We start from the raw sequence: 19,352 nt of genomic DNA, 5'->3' as shown, positions 1-19,352 counted from the left end.
ATTGCCCGCCCGCGTCGCGTGAAAAATATGAGCTTCCTTTGCTGTGACGTAAACACTGTGCGCCGGCTATCACAAACTTTTGCTGTGTAATCCATACAGGCGAGGCTAAGAGACTGCTCATAATTTAATCTGTTTTATATAAATACTCCAACTTGTATCAGGTCAACAGAATGGAATATTTAATCGGGATACAGGGACCGGATTTTGTCCTCGTCGCCGCTGATAATGTTGCAGCAAGCAGCATCATTCAGATGAAACACGGTATGACAACGCGTTAGCTTATAGCGTTAGCCGCATAGCCGGTTATTTTAGACAGATTTGCTAACATAGCTACATTTTAGAGTCTCTAAATGCATTAAATCGGCTTTCTGCTTCTAATAAGTACTACTTGAACCAATTTTTTATTCATTTTGCTAAATATTTACATGTAACTACACACTGAATGTGACTAAAGCTAGCCAAGCTAACAGTAAGGTAGCAAATAATATCTTCTATCGCAGTTTGATGTTTTTTCTCAGCATTATCATAACCTTTTCCTAGCTAATAGATCAACTCTACATTTCATTCGTAACTAAAGTTGGCAACCTTAGCATGAGTTGCCATAAGAAGGTTACTGACAACGAAAGTGAAAGTCACTGTATCACTGTGGAAATGGAAGTTTACTTACACTCACCATGGATAATTTTAGCCTATTAATGATTTGTTTGATCTGTTCTTTTTGCAGAGTGAAATGATTGTACAGCATGTGTCTTTAATGAATATAAAAATGAGAGTTGGGAGAACAAGTTTGAATTTACTTCGTATTTGGTTCACTTAGCAAGTTGTACCTTGATCTTATATTTTTGGAAGGCATCAACAGACTTCTGGCATAATTCTGACTGAGTTTTGACCACAATTCTTGATGCTTGAACCTGCAAGCTGTTAAATTGGGTTGAGGTTGAAGAATTTGGAGGTAGTCCTTCATTATTATTCTGTGCACTTTGTTTAAAGTACCAGCACCACTGCCAGCAAACTGCCCCAGAGCATGATGCTACCACCAGGCTTAACAGGTCATGCAGTGTTTTTACATCTGAAAGCCTCACCTTTACTCCTCCAAACAACATCTTGTCATTGTGGCCATATACTTAAATTATTGTCTTGTCTGGCCGTAATACTTTGATCGTTGAGTGATCCATGTGGTCAGCAATTTTGGAGCACGGGCTTCTTTTCTGGTGGGCACCCTCTCAGTCCATGGTGATGCAAACACCCTTCGCTGTGCATTGTGCCACCAGCAGTTTTAATTTCAAGGTTGGCTTGAGCCTTGGTGGTTCCTGAACAGCCTAATTAGTTTCCTCTCATCTGAAAGTGACTATTTGGGTCTTTCCCCAGGTGTTTGCAAAGTGGTGACACATCCATACAACTTGTACTTGCATTCATTTGTTTCAACTGATGATCTTGGAATCTGTAGTTGTTCTGAGATGGCTCCAAGAGATCTTCCTAACTTGTGTAAATCTATAGTTTCTTGGGCTTTTTCATTGTTCTGAGTATTTGCCAATCCAAATAGTGGTGTCAGTCAAATCCTTTTTATGCTGGAAAAAGAACAGTTCAAAGAAATCATCAATAGCCCAAAGTTACCATGGTCATGATTAGTGTGTGTGTATAAAGGTTTGACTACAAACTATAAGACAATTTAGGAACAGACTAATGAATTTGTGTTCTTCCTTATATTTTTTCAGACTATGACAAGATGTTCAAGCTCAGTGAGAAGATTTTGCTGCTGTGTGTGGGAGAAGCTGGAGACACAGTGCAGTTTGCAGAGTACATCCAGAAGAATGTGCAGCTCTACAAAATGAGGAACGGTAAGAACCTCAGACATGATTGTTGTGATGCTGCTGGTGCTTATAGGTTTTAAGTTTAACTCTAAAATGTTTTTGGGAAACCAGTTTGCTTGCTAAAAACATTTATATTCAAAGCTTTGTGCCTTCTTTTTCTTAGGTTATGAGCTCAGTCCATCAGCAGCAGCAAACTTCACGCGAAAGAACCTGGCAGACTATCTTCGGAGCAGGGTAAATGTCCTGATATATTTATTAAAAAAAAGAATAATATAGTAAGGCTACACAGATATAAAGTCAAAGTGATCAATTTTATTTTAATCTTTGTGTCTCATTAATTTTTGCACCGGCTAATCGAAGACGGTGTGGTAAAGAGTTGGAAAACTGTAAAGTATTTAAGTTTTGTTTTTTTGTTTTTTCGTTATAATGAAGTTTTCTTTATTTCTTTCGCACTGAAGAAGTTTGGAGGTAGCACATAACAGAAACCAGATAAGTAAGAACAAACTTTTGACAGATTTTACACATCAACATTGACCTTGAGTGGAATGGAGATGATCTGTACATCCCCAGATACTACAGTCCATTTTACTGTGTGCTTTTTTTCTTTTTTTTTTAATTGAAGAAGAATGGCTTCAAGCATTGTCTTTTAATATAAGAATTAGCTTGAAATTATAGGTGTATTCGTTATTTCGCCAAGTAAAAAACTTTGTCTGAGTTGTTAATTTGTTGGCACAGTGAAGATTACCTGATATATATAGTCATTCAATGCTGAAAACAATAGGGTTGCGCTTGAATCCAAGTTATATCAGTAGAATCAGATTTGATCATAATATTCTCGCGTCTTTTTTTGTTTTTGTTTAGTCGGTTTTAGTTAATTGTATTTCTTTTGCAGTGACCAGTCATTCTTCTTTAGTTTGTGGTTCCTTGTCCATCCACTTATTAGTTGTTTGTTATAAGTAATACTTTAGGAAGATATTTTTTCTTAAATGTACAAATCAGTTAATATATTACCTAAATGTCAAAGGAAGCTAAACATTTTTAAGCACTGACTTGACTAAGTCAACACCTTTATGTTTATCTGTGGAGGAAAGTGTTGAGTTTCCAGCAGTATATGCCACACCATCAGGACCCCACTCTCTATTTTGGGTCCATTAATGTGCCAATTTAGACTTGTGAAAAAAGAGATCCTTAGAAAAGTGAAATTCACAAACAAGTTCATAAGTTTGGATAGAAAAAAGATTTTAAAAAAACAATTAACAAAGTGGAAAAAAAATTTTTTACTTTACCTTGTGTATCAGAAATCCACACGTTTTTTATTATTATTATTATTATTATTATTATTATTATTATTATTATATGTTTGATATTGTAAAAAATTATTTGTCCCTGTTGAATGCGGCCTCACCTAAGTGCTATTTTTTTTTTTAACTGTCACAGCCACGAGCTTGATGTAAAGCAGTGGTCGTAACCTGTGTTTTGTGAGAGCTGCTTTCTCTTGCCCCGGGGAAAATGTGGTCTGTTGAGACTAGAGAGCAGAGACTACAATCATAACCAGCATAATTGTTTGACTTCAGGTGCCTCATACACACTATGCAGACATAAAGAAGTGATATCTTTTGTAGATGAAAAAATTTCTCCACTCTGCTTATTCAGAGTTTGATCATTGTAACTGATCCTTCGCAGTGAGTCTCCACAAGTCCGTTAAGTTTTGTCTTAATGAGTGAAATCATAATTGGTGTAAGGGTTTAACGTTTCAAAAATGAGTGCAGATAAAACAAAATAAAGAAATCAGCAAAATAATGCAACGTATATCATATTTGGTCTTTTGCTAAACATTTTTTTGTCACTAGTTTCAGATGTGATTGAGCCCAAATGACTATCATGTCTAACAGAAAACAACCTGCGCTTGCTTAGTTTGCCCACACATATGTCATCTTGCAAAGATGCATTTGTTCTGCCTTGGACTCTCTGTCTTCCTCCATATTTTACTTTTTGCTTCAAGTATACTTCTACCCTTTTGCCCATTTTCAAATCATCTCAACACTAGTATCCTTGTATATTTTCTCTGTTAACAAAACAGTTGCTAATTAATCCCAAGTTCTAGTGGTCACCGTCTGAATTAAGCATATTCATCCTGGAGTAATGAATGAACATACCTATAAATATTTTAATTTCTATTTTAAATTAATTACACTCTTCTGCCAGTATTTGCAATCTCATTTGGCTTAAGGGAACAAATGATAAAATCACCAACTAATTCAAGTAAGACTAACCATATAAGGTAGGTTTACTCATCCAATTTAAAAATGTATTTTAGTTTCTACTTGAAATTCATTTTCTTTGCTCAAAATGAAAACATAGTAACAGAAGCCCTAAGTGTGTTGATGACACGGCAGTGCTGTGGTGGTGCTGAAGAGGTGGTATTACCAAGGAGCTCAGGTGGGAATGAACTCCCACTTGAGTTGGCACATGTGTTTGTATCATTGTCAGCTTGAGAAACTCATGTTAAACCAGCAGATGCATTTTGACAGAGCCAGGTACATTTGTCAGCTTGTTGTGAAAGGTGACTGAGGGTTCTCCCTCTGAGATTTCCTGTAACACCTGAGCCTGCAGGCCTGTCTCTCACCCTCACTACGCAGATCTGCTGAATGTCTTATCAAAAAATTCTGGTTTTGACCTTTAGTTCTTTATTACATCTTTTACACAACAAGACAGCCAAGCCTGAGAATGAGAAACACGCAAATTACTGCTACTTTATCTGTGTTATTTCATGCAGATGTTATATTGCAATATATAGAGCTGGGGGGGGGGGGGTCAGTACCTTAACACTTTAATGTTAATTAACCATTTTATTTGTCTTTATTAAAAATGTTCCTGGTGACTAATTTACTAGTAGCTAAAATATTTTAAAAAAGACTAGCCGAGTAGTGACTGTTCATGCACAGTGCAAGCTATTGGAAGAATGAACACTTGAGCTCAGTCAGGGTTAAATGCAGTCTGTAGAAAGATTGCATGTGTTTTTAAGAGTCCTGAGAAACTATTTATCACTTTCTTCTGTAGTCAGTTTATCTTTTCACATTCTTCAATTATCAAGTTCAATTTTAAATTCCAATGACATATGTGGCACTTCGGGCCATATATAATGAACCAATCCCAAGTTCAGTCTCCTGATAGCCTTATGAGTAAAGCGGGGATTACAGGGCAATACTTAACGCAAGTGCACTAAGGTCCATTTGGGTTCCAGTGACATAAATTTCATCAGTCAGTTTTTGCAAATGTCCCTCCAACATCCATTTGTCTGCTTTTTTTTTTTTCTTGACTGCACAGACTCATCTGCAGAAAATTTACATTACAGTGCACCAACTATGCGGACTTTAAAGAAATATAAGAGGAATGACCGCTGAGCCATCAGGTCTCCAGCTGACCTAAGCTTAAAGCTGTTCAGCAGTCTAACACCTGGTTTCACTTCTTTTCACTTCACAACTTAAACCAGTTGTGGAACATGGTTGACAACCCCTGAGCCTGATTCTGTTGGAGGTTTCTTCCTGTTAAAAGGGTTTTTTCCTTCTCACTGTCACAAAGTGCTTGATCATAGTGAGGGGGTTTCGTATATCATATCTTCTCTGTGGCTAGGCGATGGACCAACAACAGCACAAGCATGACTAGCCCACAGATTGGTTGTGTTTTGGCATGGCCCCCCCATCTTGACAACAGACACTCTAAAGGTAGACGAACGGTCTACACGTTACCACACCCGAATCATCATTTCCCCATATGCACCAGATCTTCCTCATGCAGGTTGTAATACCAAATTGACTAAAACAAAATACCTTTACTACCCTTTTTTTTTTTTTTTTTTAAATTACAGTTTTGTATTTTTATGTATTTTCTTGCATATACAATATGATGTCAGTTAGTTCTGGTTTTCTAGTTTTATTTTTAGTTCTGTTACCTGAAATTTTATTCCGCACATAGCCAAAACTAAATATTAACACTAACCATAATAATCCTGCTTGTTCATTATTAAGTCAAGAATGATTAGTTTAACTAACTGTGAGGGCAGCATCCCACACTCTTACTTTTGTGTTGGGGGGGCGTTTATTTCTCATTTTAAGAAGTTGACAAACATCTCTCTGATTGGCCTTAAGAGCTTTACAGTTTATCGTGCACACAGCCTTCCCTGTCCTTAAAGCCTTAATACTGATGTAGGAAAACTTTTTGACAAGAACAAAATATGCCAAAGGGTTTAACTCATCAATGTTACAGACTTTGGCCTAAAGTTAAAATAGTGTCCTGATCGGGAAATCGTGAAATCAAAATATGTCTGTTTCGATACTTGATGCGTGGAAACTTCTCTAACTCTTCACAGAAATGTTTGGATTTATAAAACCTGATATTTTTTTTTCCCCTGTCTCTCCAAAGGGGAATTTCTGACATCCCCCTAAAGAAGTTTTAGTCAGAGCTAAAAAGTTTTATAAATAAAGTAACATATTCTTGAGCATACTTTACATTTTTGTTCTCAGAAAGTCAGAAATGACAGGCAAATTAATAGGTGCTCATCAGATAAGGTCACACGTTGCTCTCATGAGTTACTGCGACTTTTTTGATTTTACAAAAACAAAATCATTTTTCTTTATCGAGTTTTGATTGTTTTTCTAAAAACATGCTATTATCTCATAGCATTTAATAGATTGAGATTTCATTCATGGTTGTTCGTTTGTAGCCCATTCAACCAAAGTACAGTTGAGCTCATGCCATTCGCCTGTCCTTCCATAGTTCACAAGAATCACTCCTACAGTACTGGTCAGAACTTAATCGAACTATAGCCTGCTGTAGGTAGGAGGAGGTAGAGAAGGTCATGTATAAGGTTGGTGGTTCGATACCTGGAGTCTTTAATCTGCATGTTGGACAAGAAACTGAACCGAGTTTTCCCATCCATTGATCTGTGAATGTTATAAAAGTGCTTAGGCAGAGAAAGTGTGGGTACGAATGGCTGAATGAGGTGTTTTGAGTGCTCATATGGAGTAGAAAAGCGCTATACAAGTACCGCTCCATTTACAGTTGGGTCTTCAGCCAAACTGCTCATATTTATTTTCAGTGTTGCCAGATTTTATTTGTCCTAGAGATGACTGTCTGTGATGTGATGAGAGTCGTGGACTACTCATTGGAGTTTAATTCTCCTTTGTTTTTGCAATACAGCCAAATGATAACAGCAAAACTTTTCACTTTCTTTCTGTACTTCACATATTACAATAACATGTGAATTGCAATATCTTTCCTGAGAATGTTTTAATCTATGTGTCAAGTTCTTTTAGCACAGTAAGAGGAGATGCTGAAGGTTTCTTCCTGTTAAAATGGAGTTTTTCCTCCCACTGTTGCCAAAATGTGTTTTGTAGGCTCCCGACCTTGTAATATAAAGCACTTTGGGGCAACAGTTTTTGTGATTTGGCGCTATATAAATAAAATTGAATTGAGTCAAATTACAGTTTATTTTTCTGCAGAGATTGCAATGTCTGAATCTTTGTTTTATGCATTTAGCTTATAATGTGAATTTTCCTATGAAACCAAAGCATTATACTTGAGTAGTTGGAACTAGAACTGCATAACATTTGGATCTTTGGTTTGAACAGTTGCTTTGAAGTTCAAACTAGTCTAAAAACTAATGATTTAATTTGTTTTAACCTGCAGTACACATGCACAGCTTCGTTCTTTTTCTTTTTTCTTTTTTTAAACTCTCTACTGAAGACATCTGTATGGTCCTCGATGCATCTCATGCAGTAATTTGTTAAGAGTAGTGTAGCTGCTGCCTGTCACAATAGCAGGAGGGTGAAAATAATTACAAAAAACAATTAGTGTGGCAGAGAAGGGAATGTGGGACACATCGAACGGGGGATAGGGGCAGAGGAGCAGCAGCAGGAGGAGTAGAAGAAGTGGAGGTCTCGAGGGAAACTGCTAAACCCAGTAGACAACAGCACACTGACTGGAGTGCGAGAAGGAGTAGGAGTCAACATACTCACAAAATACAATATACATGCACACAGAGGGACCTATAGGATCGAGATGGTTTTATTCAGTCAAGGTTGTGCATGTTGTGGGATAACATTTATATTCATGTCTTGCCATAAGCTGCAAGTGTATCGTTATTTTTGTGCCTCACGGATATGAATTTGGCTTTATGAGTGCAGGATTTAGTAATGCTGCGTTCTCAGGAGTGCTCAGAAACTGAAGCAATAGCACTTTCTCTTCTGCATCCCACACCTTCCTCCAGCTATGCTCTCCTCACATTCATCAACCTCCAGAGTACACGGACATTTGCAAATTATGTTGTATAAACAAGTTTTTTTTTCATGCCGCTACCCACCCCCCACCCCCCGCAGAACATCTTGTATATGTAGAATAACTAATGTGTCTTGTCTTTTTGAGAGTGAAACCGAGAAAGAGATCCTTGGCTGAAGTCTTGAACAGTCTACTGGGTGGATGTTATGATACATATTGCCATTCTGTGTTGGCCCTGAAGTTTATTTTTGGGTCAGTAATCGCTACCTAAAATAAATCTGAGCAATGCAATTAATGCAGCGTTTATGTCAAGACTTTAGGACTTCAGGTCATTGATTATTTGTAAACAATTTTTCTGTTTAATCTGCCTTTTTTATTTTTTTATTTTTTTTTTAAGATGAACAAAAAATCAACAGTGATATACAGAGGAAAGGTCAAGTTTCACAGAGGTATAGGTATAAACAAATGATTCGGGTTATTAAGAAAGAAAAGGAAATTTGAATATCATTTGACTATATGAAATCAGGGAATTTGGGATCATTTACCTGAAAAAATAAAACAAAATAAACAGATTTTTTCCTTCAGTAAATTTGGCTGATATTTCTGCCCACTATAATTATTAGTCAGGATTGTTAATCTGGTATTTTTGCTTTGATTTGATTTGACTAATGTGTTAACTCAGTGCCGACAGATGACCAGTTGTGTGTCTCTGTTTGGTCATTAACGTCCACAAAACCATATGAAGATAGACATTATTTTGATCCTACAGGCCAATTTCTCATATGTGGTTTGAGAACCCATTTGTTGACTAAATCTAAATTAGATGTAGATTAAGGTGAAAAATGCCAGGAGTCCAAGGGAATATGCTGCATATGTTGAAATATATTTTAATTAATATGATTAAATCATGTATAGCTATTTTTTTTCTCGTTATGCCATCTTTAAATTATCTTTTTACCCTCCTAAAAAATTTGTGATCCCACTTCCATGTCCAGAGCCCTAGGTTAAAAACCAGTGGCTGATAAATTAATCAGTGGTATATTGTTAATTCACATGGCTTTATTCCTGCAGGATAAATTAGAGATGAGTCCTTGAGTCTGAAAGATGTCATTCCCCAGTGGCCGCAGACCTCCGGGAGGTATAGTTAGCTAAAGTCAGCAGAGCATGTCGGCGCAGAGACATTGAAACCCTGCTCATATACGACTATGTGCTTACCAACCCGTTGCATAGAAAAAAAACAACCCTGGTAACCTCTAGAGTACTGCGTTCACTCAAGCTATAGAGAGGAGACAAAGGAGGGGGGGAAAGCAGCATAATCACCTGAGGCCTCGGTCTGCTGCATGCATATTAGCAATGATATGTGTGAAACTCACCGTAGAGCAAAGATCCAGGGCTGAATGCTTTGCCTCTGTTTGTTTTGCTGTTCCTCTTCATGTGCTGTGATGCACAGACAGGTCTCAAATTAAAGGAAAAAACCTGACACAGTGAGAGGATCCAATGGCTCTGCCTTGATATGAGGAGTGGTTTACAGTCCACTTGTGCCTTTTATCAGCAGTTTATACTCACTTTTGTCATCCTGTTTTGATGTTGTGTATCAATCACAAATTAATCACCAGGATTGTTCTGGATGGACATGGACACTGTGATGTCACTCACTGATTTCGGTTTCTGTGTTTTGGCACATCACAATTAATGAATGTAAAGGAGAGTCAGGCTTGGTGAGATTTAGCTTAAATAGTTTCTAGATTGCTTTTAATATTTACAGCTATGTGTGATCCCGGCTGTTCAGATCTTTTGTAAATAAGAATTTTCCCATTTTTGTTTGCAGTAAAAGTGACTAAAAATGATAAAGTTAGAAGGAAATATGGTTGATCTATTGCTTTATAGAAACAAAAGGCAGGCTTATTTGACAAAAGCAAACTAAGTTAAGGAGGAACATGTTTTTAGTCCCAGGACAAAATAGAAGGAAATTCCTCAATCATGGATAAAGACACTGCAGATTGGGATTTTTGATACTGGTAGCTACAACAGGCCAAGACATGATGTTAATTTAATGGAGGGAACATCAAAAGGTTTGTAAATACAGCATTAAGCTGTTTTGAGGCTGATGAGGAACCTTAAATGTCCCATTTGAACAAGTAGGTGACATTCAGTCTGTTAATTTTTTTTACCATTTTCTATAAGACTGCTGCAACAGTTAGATCGCTGCAGTGCAGTGGTGATCTACAGCTCACCCCGTATGGGTTTGTAAAATATTTTTAAGCATGGGCACACAGTGGGTACAAATAATTACTGGCACCATATTGCACGCGGCTCCCCTGCTCCTGCACAGATGAACAATTAATACAGCAGATTGAGGAGAAATGCCAATAAAGAGAACATGCCCCAGGGCAGGGTGCAAAAATAAGGGGAAGGGAGGGAGGGGGGAGAGATGGCAGGAAGGGAAGTGCTGGAACGTGGCAGAGGAGTGTTTAGGGATGACTTTGTGATGATTTTTTAGAAGCCTGACCTTAATTTGTGTTCACAACTACAGAGAAGTTTCTTCGTGGTTTAGACGAGAAGACGGATGCCTCTCTCCTGCCTACAAAAAATAGTTTGCTACGTTTAAATCGCACAAAGACTGGAAATTGGTAGGAAGAGCCAGATTAGGGCTTTGGAGTATTTATAAAAATGCAGATATCTGTAGGCAAGCTACCAGAAGTTTCCTGGTTTGTGTGTCTAGAGCAATATCAACCAGTCAAAAAAAGTTAAGTGTTTCTACATTTGTAAATAACCACTGCCACAGGATTAGGAAGTTTAGGGTCAGATATATGATGCCTAACCCTGGGAACTCACAAAGGGTGTTTCTATTAGGCCGTGTGACCAACAAAAATTTGGTCGATCATCTTCTAATCACACCAGGAGTGTTTCAGAAGTTATTTTACTACAGGTGAGCAGATCTACCCAATATTCATAGTATCAAAACGAAACATGCACTATGAAAGATGTCTGAACCTTTTTGTGCTGACTGTCACGTCTATTTTATTCATAGGCTAAAGAACATTTACATGAAAGGTGTGCTTTGTTGGTTAATAAGTTGTGGAAAGTAAAAATCACATTGGTTTAGTGGTGATTGAAGTGTCCAGAATTTCAAAATTGACGATGATTCATCTCATAAATCGTGACACACTGTTCTCCCCTCACTATCGGTAATACTGGCCCTCTATGTACTTGGTATCAAATTGATACTGGTCGTGTTCGTGTGGTTGTTGCGGGCTGATTATTAGACCTTGCGTTGTTTAGAGTGAAGTACACCTTCTGAAGTGCTCTGCAGCACTTTTGGTAGAAATGCAAACATTGTCTTGAGTGGTGACTGATTGGTTGGAGAAACGTAACACTGCCCAGGCTGTTCTCCGGATTTGTCTTCAGGTTATAGCCAGCTGGTACCCACTTGGTTCTATGTGAGCAAAAACCATTTTAAAGCTCACTGAGAAACACTAGAGCTGTTGATTATTTTATTTTTTTTAGTAAGGTGGTGGACACATTGGGGAACATGCTGTCGAGTCTGCTGACTTGGCCTGACTTGGGGAAAACACCCAATATTTTACGACTTCCTGAACAGCCGCCTTTAAATAGCAGATAAGAGATATAAGCACTTTGTTTTAATGGTTTGTTTGCCGTTGTTGTTAAGGAACACACATAAATTCTTAAAACCAAAAACACTGAGCGAGAGACTAAAAATTATAATTACCAGATAGCCTGTGGCATTTCCAGATATGGATTAAGCCCATTTGTTGACTAAGGCTGAATTAGAAGTAGAAAAGGTGAAAAATGACAGTCGTTTGAGGGAACTACCTCCATATGTTAAAATTTATTCTAATTAACTAGATTCAATCGTCACAAATTAAAGACCAGTTAATGATCTGCTATGACAAATACTCATGGTTTTGAGACTGAAGTTCAGCAAACACGTGGACTCGTTACCTCAAAGCAGGTAAAGACCGCTCAAACATGATTGGTCAGTAGAACTTGGATTACAAGCAGGAACCCGAAAACGTATCCCTTGACTACAGACCTGAATATTATTACAGTTACAGTAAAATCCACCATAAGTTTGTAAAGTCTGTGTTGAAGCCTCGAGCTGAGTGTGTTCAAAGAGCGAGGGACAGATGTGACCGTTAGATCAACTTCACGTGTTAGTCAGTATGACCTGAAACTATCAACTGAGCCCTTAAACTCTGAGGTCACAGGACAGCCGTTTTACCACAGATTTTTACATAAATAAGTGTTTGCAGTCAGAGGAGTCGCCCCCTACTGGCCAGTAGATAGAACGTAAGTTTAAAGCACATTCACATTTGTTTACTTTTCACTTTCAGAACTAAAAGCTACATGTGTCTTTTATACTCTCTGATGATACTTACAGGGTTTGTTTGTTTGTTTGTTTGTTTGTTTGTTTGTTTGTTTTTAATTATTGCCTCTTGAAATTTTTGTGCATGCTTTAGCCTGTAGGTCACACACTTAAATTGGTCCTGCAAATGAAAATGTGCAGTTTCCATGTTACTGTGTCACTCGCAAAAGCCAAATTTGTAAAGTTACACATTGGAGCTATGAAAGGAGGGGCAGTGTTGGAGTAATTCTTGGCTAGCTGTTCCTCCATCTAAAGCAGGTTTGTGTCTGCTTAAGGCGATGGCATGGGTTACGGGTGAAGCCTTTTGTCTCATGGCCCAACAGTCGCCTTGCTTGGCTGTGAGCAGGAGTCACGGCAGGGAGGATTAAAACATATGATGTGTATTGTTTGCGTATTAACTGAGGTGTGAGTTCAGGTGGTAGGGTTAACAAGGTGCCTGTTCCCTCCGAGGTGACATGGGAAAGGGAAGGTTATTTTGATGCCAAGACTGTATCATTGTTACATGTAACCAGTGAGACAGCTGTCTGGTGGGCGGGGGTGACGCCACTGGGGCGTTTGCAAGCTCACATAGGAGTTAAAACACACACATAAACACACACACATTAAGATATTCATCCTGAGATTCACGCTCATTGTGCACTCCTGCAAACACCATTTCTCTGTGTGTGTGTGTGTGTGTGTGCGCATTCGAAACCATCGTTAAAATACACCCACATTAAAGCCTGCTCCCACAGGGAGCGCAGCGATCATCGTTGCCCTCATGGCACACGCAGCGCCAACCCACAAGTCACAGAAACAAGCAGGTTGTCTCAGACATGAATTAAAGCACGAGGGCAGGTGCCTGGCGTAATGCGAGTCTTATTGTCGTTAAGACTCCCCATTTTCCTCCTCGTGCGACACATTACCCTTCTGCTTCTACTTCAGTCAAGAATTTAGGCCACAAGTTGTTTTAACCCCCTCCCAAAAAAATTAGTCCTGGTTTAAAGGGATTTTTTTTTTTCTATTGAAAATGAGAAACAAGAGCTTGCAACAGCGAAGATAGAAAGTTGGTGTTTTGGAGGAAGAGAAGGGAGACGAGGCTGGGAGCGTTAAAGATGTAATTTGAAAAGAGAGAGGGGGTAGGGGCAAGAGAAACGACTTTAGAAGTTTTTAATGAGCCCTGGCGCTACTCCAGGGCACAGGGTGAAGGCAGCAGAGAGAGGAGGAGGAGTGGGGGGGCAAGGGAAAGAAGGGATGAAGACAGAGGGAGGGGGTAGGGATGGGGGGCGCTGGCTCCCAGCAGATGTCACACTGCCGATGACACCCTGATTCCTTTTCCCCCCCCTAAACACACAAAACACTCACCTCCTCTGTCCTGTGACCCACTATCACCTTTTCCGCTCCCTCCGTTGCACAGCCGCTCTCTGACTCCTCCGCTAGCGTGTCTCTCTGTCACACTGCTGCTTATGTTTTCTTAATGTTGCCGCTGTGTGCAGCACGCCACGTCTCTGCTAAGTGGAAAAATCAAAGTCGATAATTAGGAGCAATTTATTTGGGATAAGTTGAGAAAGAGAAGTTGCACTTTTCAAGTGCCGTCTTAATCTTGTGAGCTGGCTCCTGGAGTAAAATCATCTATGGAAGTGTTAGCACCTCTAATTGGAGCAGAGAAGTAAACTTTTTAAATGGAGACAATAAACATAGCACCGTCTTTAAAATCGTACCACATGTGATGCCCGATGAGAGTAGAGGCCTGCAGCTGGTGGATCCAAAATTCACTCCTCAAAAAATATCCGAAAGCTTCTTAAGACACTTGTATCGTGTCTTCAGTGTTTCTGGAGCAGCTTTCCAGTATCTGAATAAATGCATCCAGTTGGCTTGTCAGAGGATTTCGATGGATGAGCAATAAAAGCAAGGATTAAATGCAGTAACCACTCAGTCGCCCTTTTGATGCTTTGGTTTTAAGCACTTTAAGCAATAAAGTTAAAAAAGGAGGAACAAATATGATAGAAATATTAAAACTCATATCATATGATATCATATCTCATATCTGTCTTCCAGACTTACCCATAAATCTTTTAACAATCAGGCAGTCTAAACGAATCATAAAGTGTCCTTGACAGAGGTAACTGAGCTTATAGTCTCTGCATTGGTTTCTGACAACTTTGAGCTGCACGCGGGTGAATGTGAATGTGAAGTCTTCCTACAGGTGTTCATGAGCACTGATTTATGACATTTCTGATCCCGCAGCTCTGAACTAAATCGCACGTAGGAACCTGTTTCTAGAGGTGTTGCGTTTAAAACTGAACACATTTAGTTTGTTTTGTTCACGGTTATAAACTTGAATATTAATCCTCGGCTGCCTCCTCCTCCTCCTCCTGCGTCTCCAGACTCCATACCACGTGAACCTGTTGCTGGCGGGCTATGATGACACAGACGGCCCGGGTCTCTACTACATGGACTACCTGTCTTCCCTGGCCAAGGCCCCCTTCGCTGCCCACGGCTACGGAGCCTACCTCACTCTTTCCATTCTTGACCGATACTACAGACCAGGTCAGTGCATACGGACGCCTCGTATCTTGTTGTTTTCTCTTCTTCTCATTGTTCCTGTGAGACAGAGAAATGGAGAGGATGATGAAATCACCGCAGAGGTTATAGAGTTTGTTCACACTCGGGTCAGGAGATTGGCTCGAGGCGTGGTGATAAACGACTTTTTCCTGGTGGTGATAAATGACTTTTTTTTTTTTCCTCAGTCTTACAGCTCAAACTTTTTATGTTAATTCCAGCGTTTGTTAAAGTAACCTGTGACCCCTGTATAATGCACCACAAACTGTATTTTCTTTTTTTTGTTCTAGATCTGAGTCGGGATGAAGCGGTAGATCTGCTGAAGAAGTGTGTTGAAGAAGTGAGTTGAAGCAGTTTCTTTTTTCATTCGCATAAATGAAAGCCGATATTTATTCAAATATTTATTATGTCAAGACTAACGTCTGACAGTTCCACACATACTCTTGGGTATTTAATAGCCATACATGTATCTCCGCAGTATTTACAGCATCCATTTCCTGTCAGAGTTATAATACTTTTGTGAAGTTATTTCTTATTTCTTCTTCTTATTTCTTAGATTTTTCTTGTTTCCAGAGTAGATATACTTGTTAGTTTTTTGTTTCATTTCACATTTTTACTTATTTCACTCTGTTTTTGGTGATTATTTAAGTGATGTGGGAGTACTACAGTACAACCTCTTGACTCACAGTCATGTAGCTGTCTCAGCCTCGTACTGATGGTTGTGTTGAAAAAGACTGAATACAAGGACAGATGTTTTTGAGTTGACTGTAATACCTCTGATGTGGATTACACCTGAGAAAGGACAGCTGTGGAAAGTGTCCCGATCTAATTTCTGTGTGAAAAACATTTAAAGTAGCATTAGACAACTTCTACTACCCCCTGTGCTAATGTCCCAAAGCTCACACTGTTGGCCATTTTTAAAACACTTAAAACATTTTTAGTTACTTCGATTGTTCCAGTGTCCACAATTTCAGCGAGCTCGGTAACCTGGAAAGGCCAAAGCTCTGTCCACCTCCTGATTTGATTGGTTGAGATTTCTTACATGATCACAGACTGATTTTTTTTAAGATGTCAGTATTGTTTCACAAAGGTAAATCAGAAACACCTGATAATAATGTATTCTTACTTTTGATCACTCTTATGATCATAATCCAGTTTTTACATGAGAAAGCTGTTTCTGTTCTACTTATTATTGATTATTTTGCCTCTGTGGCCTCTAAGTGTTGCACCTGGAATTAAGATTCCAGGTTATCCGCCCATCCCAATCTTGTGGTGGTGATATCTTAGGATATAAATGGACTGATAGCGCTATTCTACTCTCCTGGAGTACTCAAAGCGCTTAATACAACATGCCACATTCACCCATTTAAACAAGCACTTTGTTGTACAATTTTAAGTTCTCACTAACATTCACACACATTCATATTCTGATGGACGCATCAGAGAGCAACTTAGGGTTAATATCTTGCCCAAGGATATTTGGCCTGCAGACTGGGGGGAGCCAGGGATCGAACCACCAACCTTCCGATCAGTAGATGACCTGCTCTACTGACTTAAGAGAAACTATTCAAATATTCCACAAGCTTACTGTCAGTTTAGCCTGTCATATTTTGGGGATGACTTATGAGTCGCACATTTATGAGTCAAGTCTTTTTCCTTCGGGAAGTCTGTGCATTTACTTATAATTTCTGGACATCTGATCGACGGTTATATTTTATGCATGAATAAATTAAACATAGTAATAAACTGGTTGGGAATCATTTTATTACAATCCTCCTAACTGTCTTATGTGACCGCACTTGTTCTCGTCCATAAATGAAGAAGAGATGAAAATATTGTGTGTTGTATTTACACTATAACTCAACAACAGAAGAGGCTTCTGACCATATTATTACATCTGCATAGGTTTAGATTAGATCTGGTAACCCATGTTTTGGTGCCCACGCTCGAAGCTGTGACGCAGCGTCCCCATTTTAAAACTCTCTTTGCAGAAACATTCATATTTAAAGCTTTGCATATTTTCGTGGCTACAGATCAGAATAAAAGAGGAAATGCACTTAACACCTTTTACTGAAATCCTTTGAAACGTTCGCGTCACGTGTAATGGCAACTTGGGAGCTTTGATCAGTCTTGACACATTAATAGGTTCACATCATACAAACAGCAGGATATTTGAGTTTTTTGAACAGTGGCATGTATAGATTATTAAATATAACAGAGGTAAAAAATAGCTGGAGTGTAAATTATGTCACTTTTCACCTCTTTTCTTACCCTGCTTCTCTGCATCTATTTTTTTTTTTTTTTTTTTAATAAAGTTTGATTTTCTGTAACTTCACCCCAAATCCTTTCATCTTATTTTGTTGTTAAATTTCCTCCTGTGTCTGCTCTCTCTCCCTCTCACAGCTCAACAAACGCTTCATCCTGAATCTCCCCTCCTTTACCGTCCGTTTGATTGACAAGGAGGGCATCCATGACCTGGAGAAGCTCACCCTCGGCGCCAAGTGACCGCACTGCAAAACTACCCACCATCACAATCGCTTCTCTCTCGTTCTCTCTCTCTCTCTCTCTTTTTTTTTTTTTTTTGTACCAGTGACCTCCCTGCTTTTTCTGTTCCAATAAAAAGTGACACACAGTTGAGATACAAGCTCTTTGTCCCTGTGGTGCTTTCTCGTTTTCTCGTGTGCTCATCTGCACATTGAATGAGAACAGCCTTCTGGCTGTGTACTTTGCACTTGTACTCAGTGAGAGGGCATGTGGGTAATGTACACTTGCTTACGCTCCTCGTACACGTGTATTAAAACACGCGTGCACATGTAAAGAGAAAAGCAGCTTTCTTTTGATTGTGAGATTTATGGTAAAGACAAACACGTGTAGCACAAGCGAGAAGTAGTACGATCACACAAGCTGTGTGCAGGGTGACCACATGTCCTGCTTTATGTGGTGCTACACGGCATTTTTTATTCCTCGTTCGACTTTTTCACATCTCGAGACAATGTCGTACATTTTCACTGATTATGCAAGAGTCTGGCTTTTACCCAGAACATGTGAAGGGAAAGCTTTTTATTATTATCACCTAGCACCCTGCCCTTTAAAGCGCCAAGAAGTCACAAGCTTTGCAGATTTTGTTGGACGTGATGAAAATGAAGCAACAGTATTTTCTGAGAAATAGATGGGTTATCTATTTTGTTGTTAGACATATTATGAACAGAAAAAGTGTAAAATAAATAAATGCATTTGGCAGTCTGGGTGCATCCTCTATTACTGTTGCCAGGCTAGAAAGCAGCTAAGCTTCCTTTTAGTTTTAATGCATTCACTTAGCAAAAGAGTTGCAAAAGTTGCATTTAGATCAAATAGATGTGCCTTCCTCCCACCACTGTTAACGTGTCCCACACAAACACTCGGTTTGTCCCACATGTTTTTCACCCCCCAAAAAGACTTTCAGGGCAGGGGGAAAAGGTCAACAGCAAAAATGGATGGTTACAATTATGTTTTTATTATTATTATTTCCCTAATTGCAAGCTTTTAAGAAGAATTAAACACACACACAGGACATATTCTATTATTATAGGGTTCAGTTGACCACCAATGATCAATTTGACTTCACATGTTTAAGAGAATGAAATGAACAAGAGCCCAGCACAGACATACAAACAACAAACTGCTCCTTCATTTCCACACGTTACAGTCCACATACCAGAAAACAAAAGAAAGAAAGAAACAACAACCTGCAGGGTTACAGCAAACTATTCTGACACTCAATAAAATCCAAAACATTCACTTCTTTAATAAACCTTCACAATCATGCACTGTTTGTCTGTCGCTGTCCTAAATTTCATTGAGTTTTTCTTTTCTTTTTTTAAGTAATGGTATTAACCTTTAAAAAATGCTTATTTTGTGGTAATTCTTTCTTCTGGATACAAATACATTAAAAGTAGTCTTTTTAAATAATCTTCTCTTTCTGCCAAACACAAACTTTTCCTTTATCTGCACACTTGTGTTCATATCTCCAGTATATATTTTTATTTTAACAGCTTAACTTGGCAGATGTTAAATGTGCTCAGCCAGTTATGGTGTGTTAATCTCAGGTGTGTCTACACAATCCGAGCTGCAGCACAAGCTGATTTCCAATCCTCTGCTGAGATTTCACTCAAACATTATTCACTGATTTAATTATGTATGTCGGTAAATGTATCGCCGCGCGCATCTGTTAAATGATATTTACCTTTGAACAAGCTGAAATTGTTTGCTAGTGAGCCCTGTGTGTGGTTTGTTAAATATGAGCTGCCACATTTTGATTTACCTGTCAGGAAGAGATTAAACATTAATTATCAGTCAGG

General features: G+C 38.8%; 1 protein-coding gene across 1 annotated transcript; it reads left to right on the top strand.

Moving 5' to 3' along the window:
• The first annotated feature begins 5 nt into the window (after positions 1-5).
• Positions 6-17,659, top strand: psmb2 (proteasome 20S subunit beta 2). Its single transcript, XM_026156319.2, has 6 exons — positions 6-261; positions 1,716-1,838; positions 1,975-2,045; positions 14,841-15,003; positions 15,306-15,355; positions 17,419-17,659. Exons 1-6 carry the CDS (start codon positions 171-173, stop codon positions 17,518-17,520), a joined length of 600 nt encoding a protein of 199 aa, XP_026012104.1. The 5' UTR covers positions 6-170; the 3' UTR covers positions 17,521-17,659.
• The last annotated feature ends 1,693 nt before the right edge of the window (positions 17,660-19,352 follow it).

Source organism: Astatotilapia calliptera, chromosome 22 (genome assembly GCF_964374335.1).
Source record: "Astatotilapia calliptera chromosome 22, fAstCal68.1, whole genome shotgun sequence".
Taxonomy (NCBI): domain Eukaryota; kingdom Metazoa; phylum Chordata; class Actinopteri; order Cichliformes; family Cichlidae; genus Astatotilapia; species Astatotilapia calliptera.
Note: the sequence above shows the minus strand (reverse complement) of the source record. Positions and strands in the feature narration are given on the sequence as shown.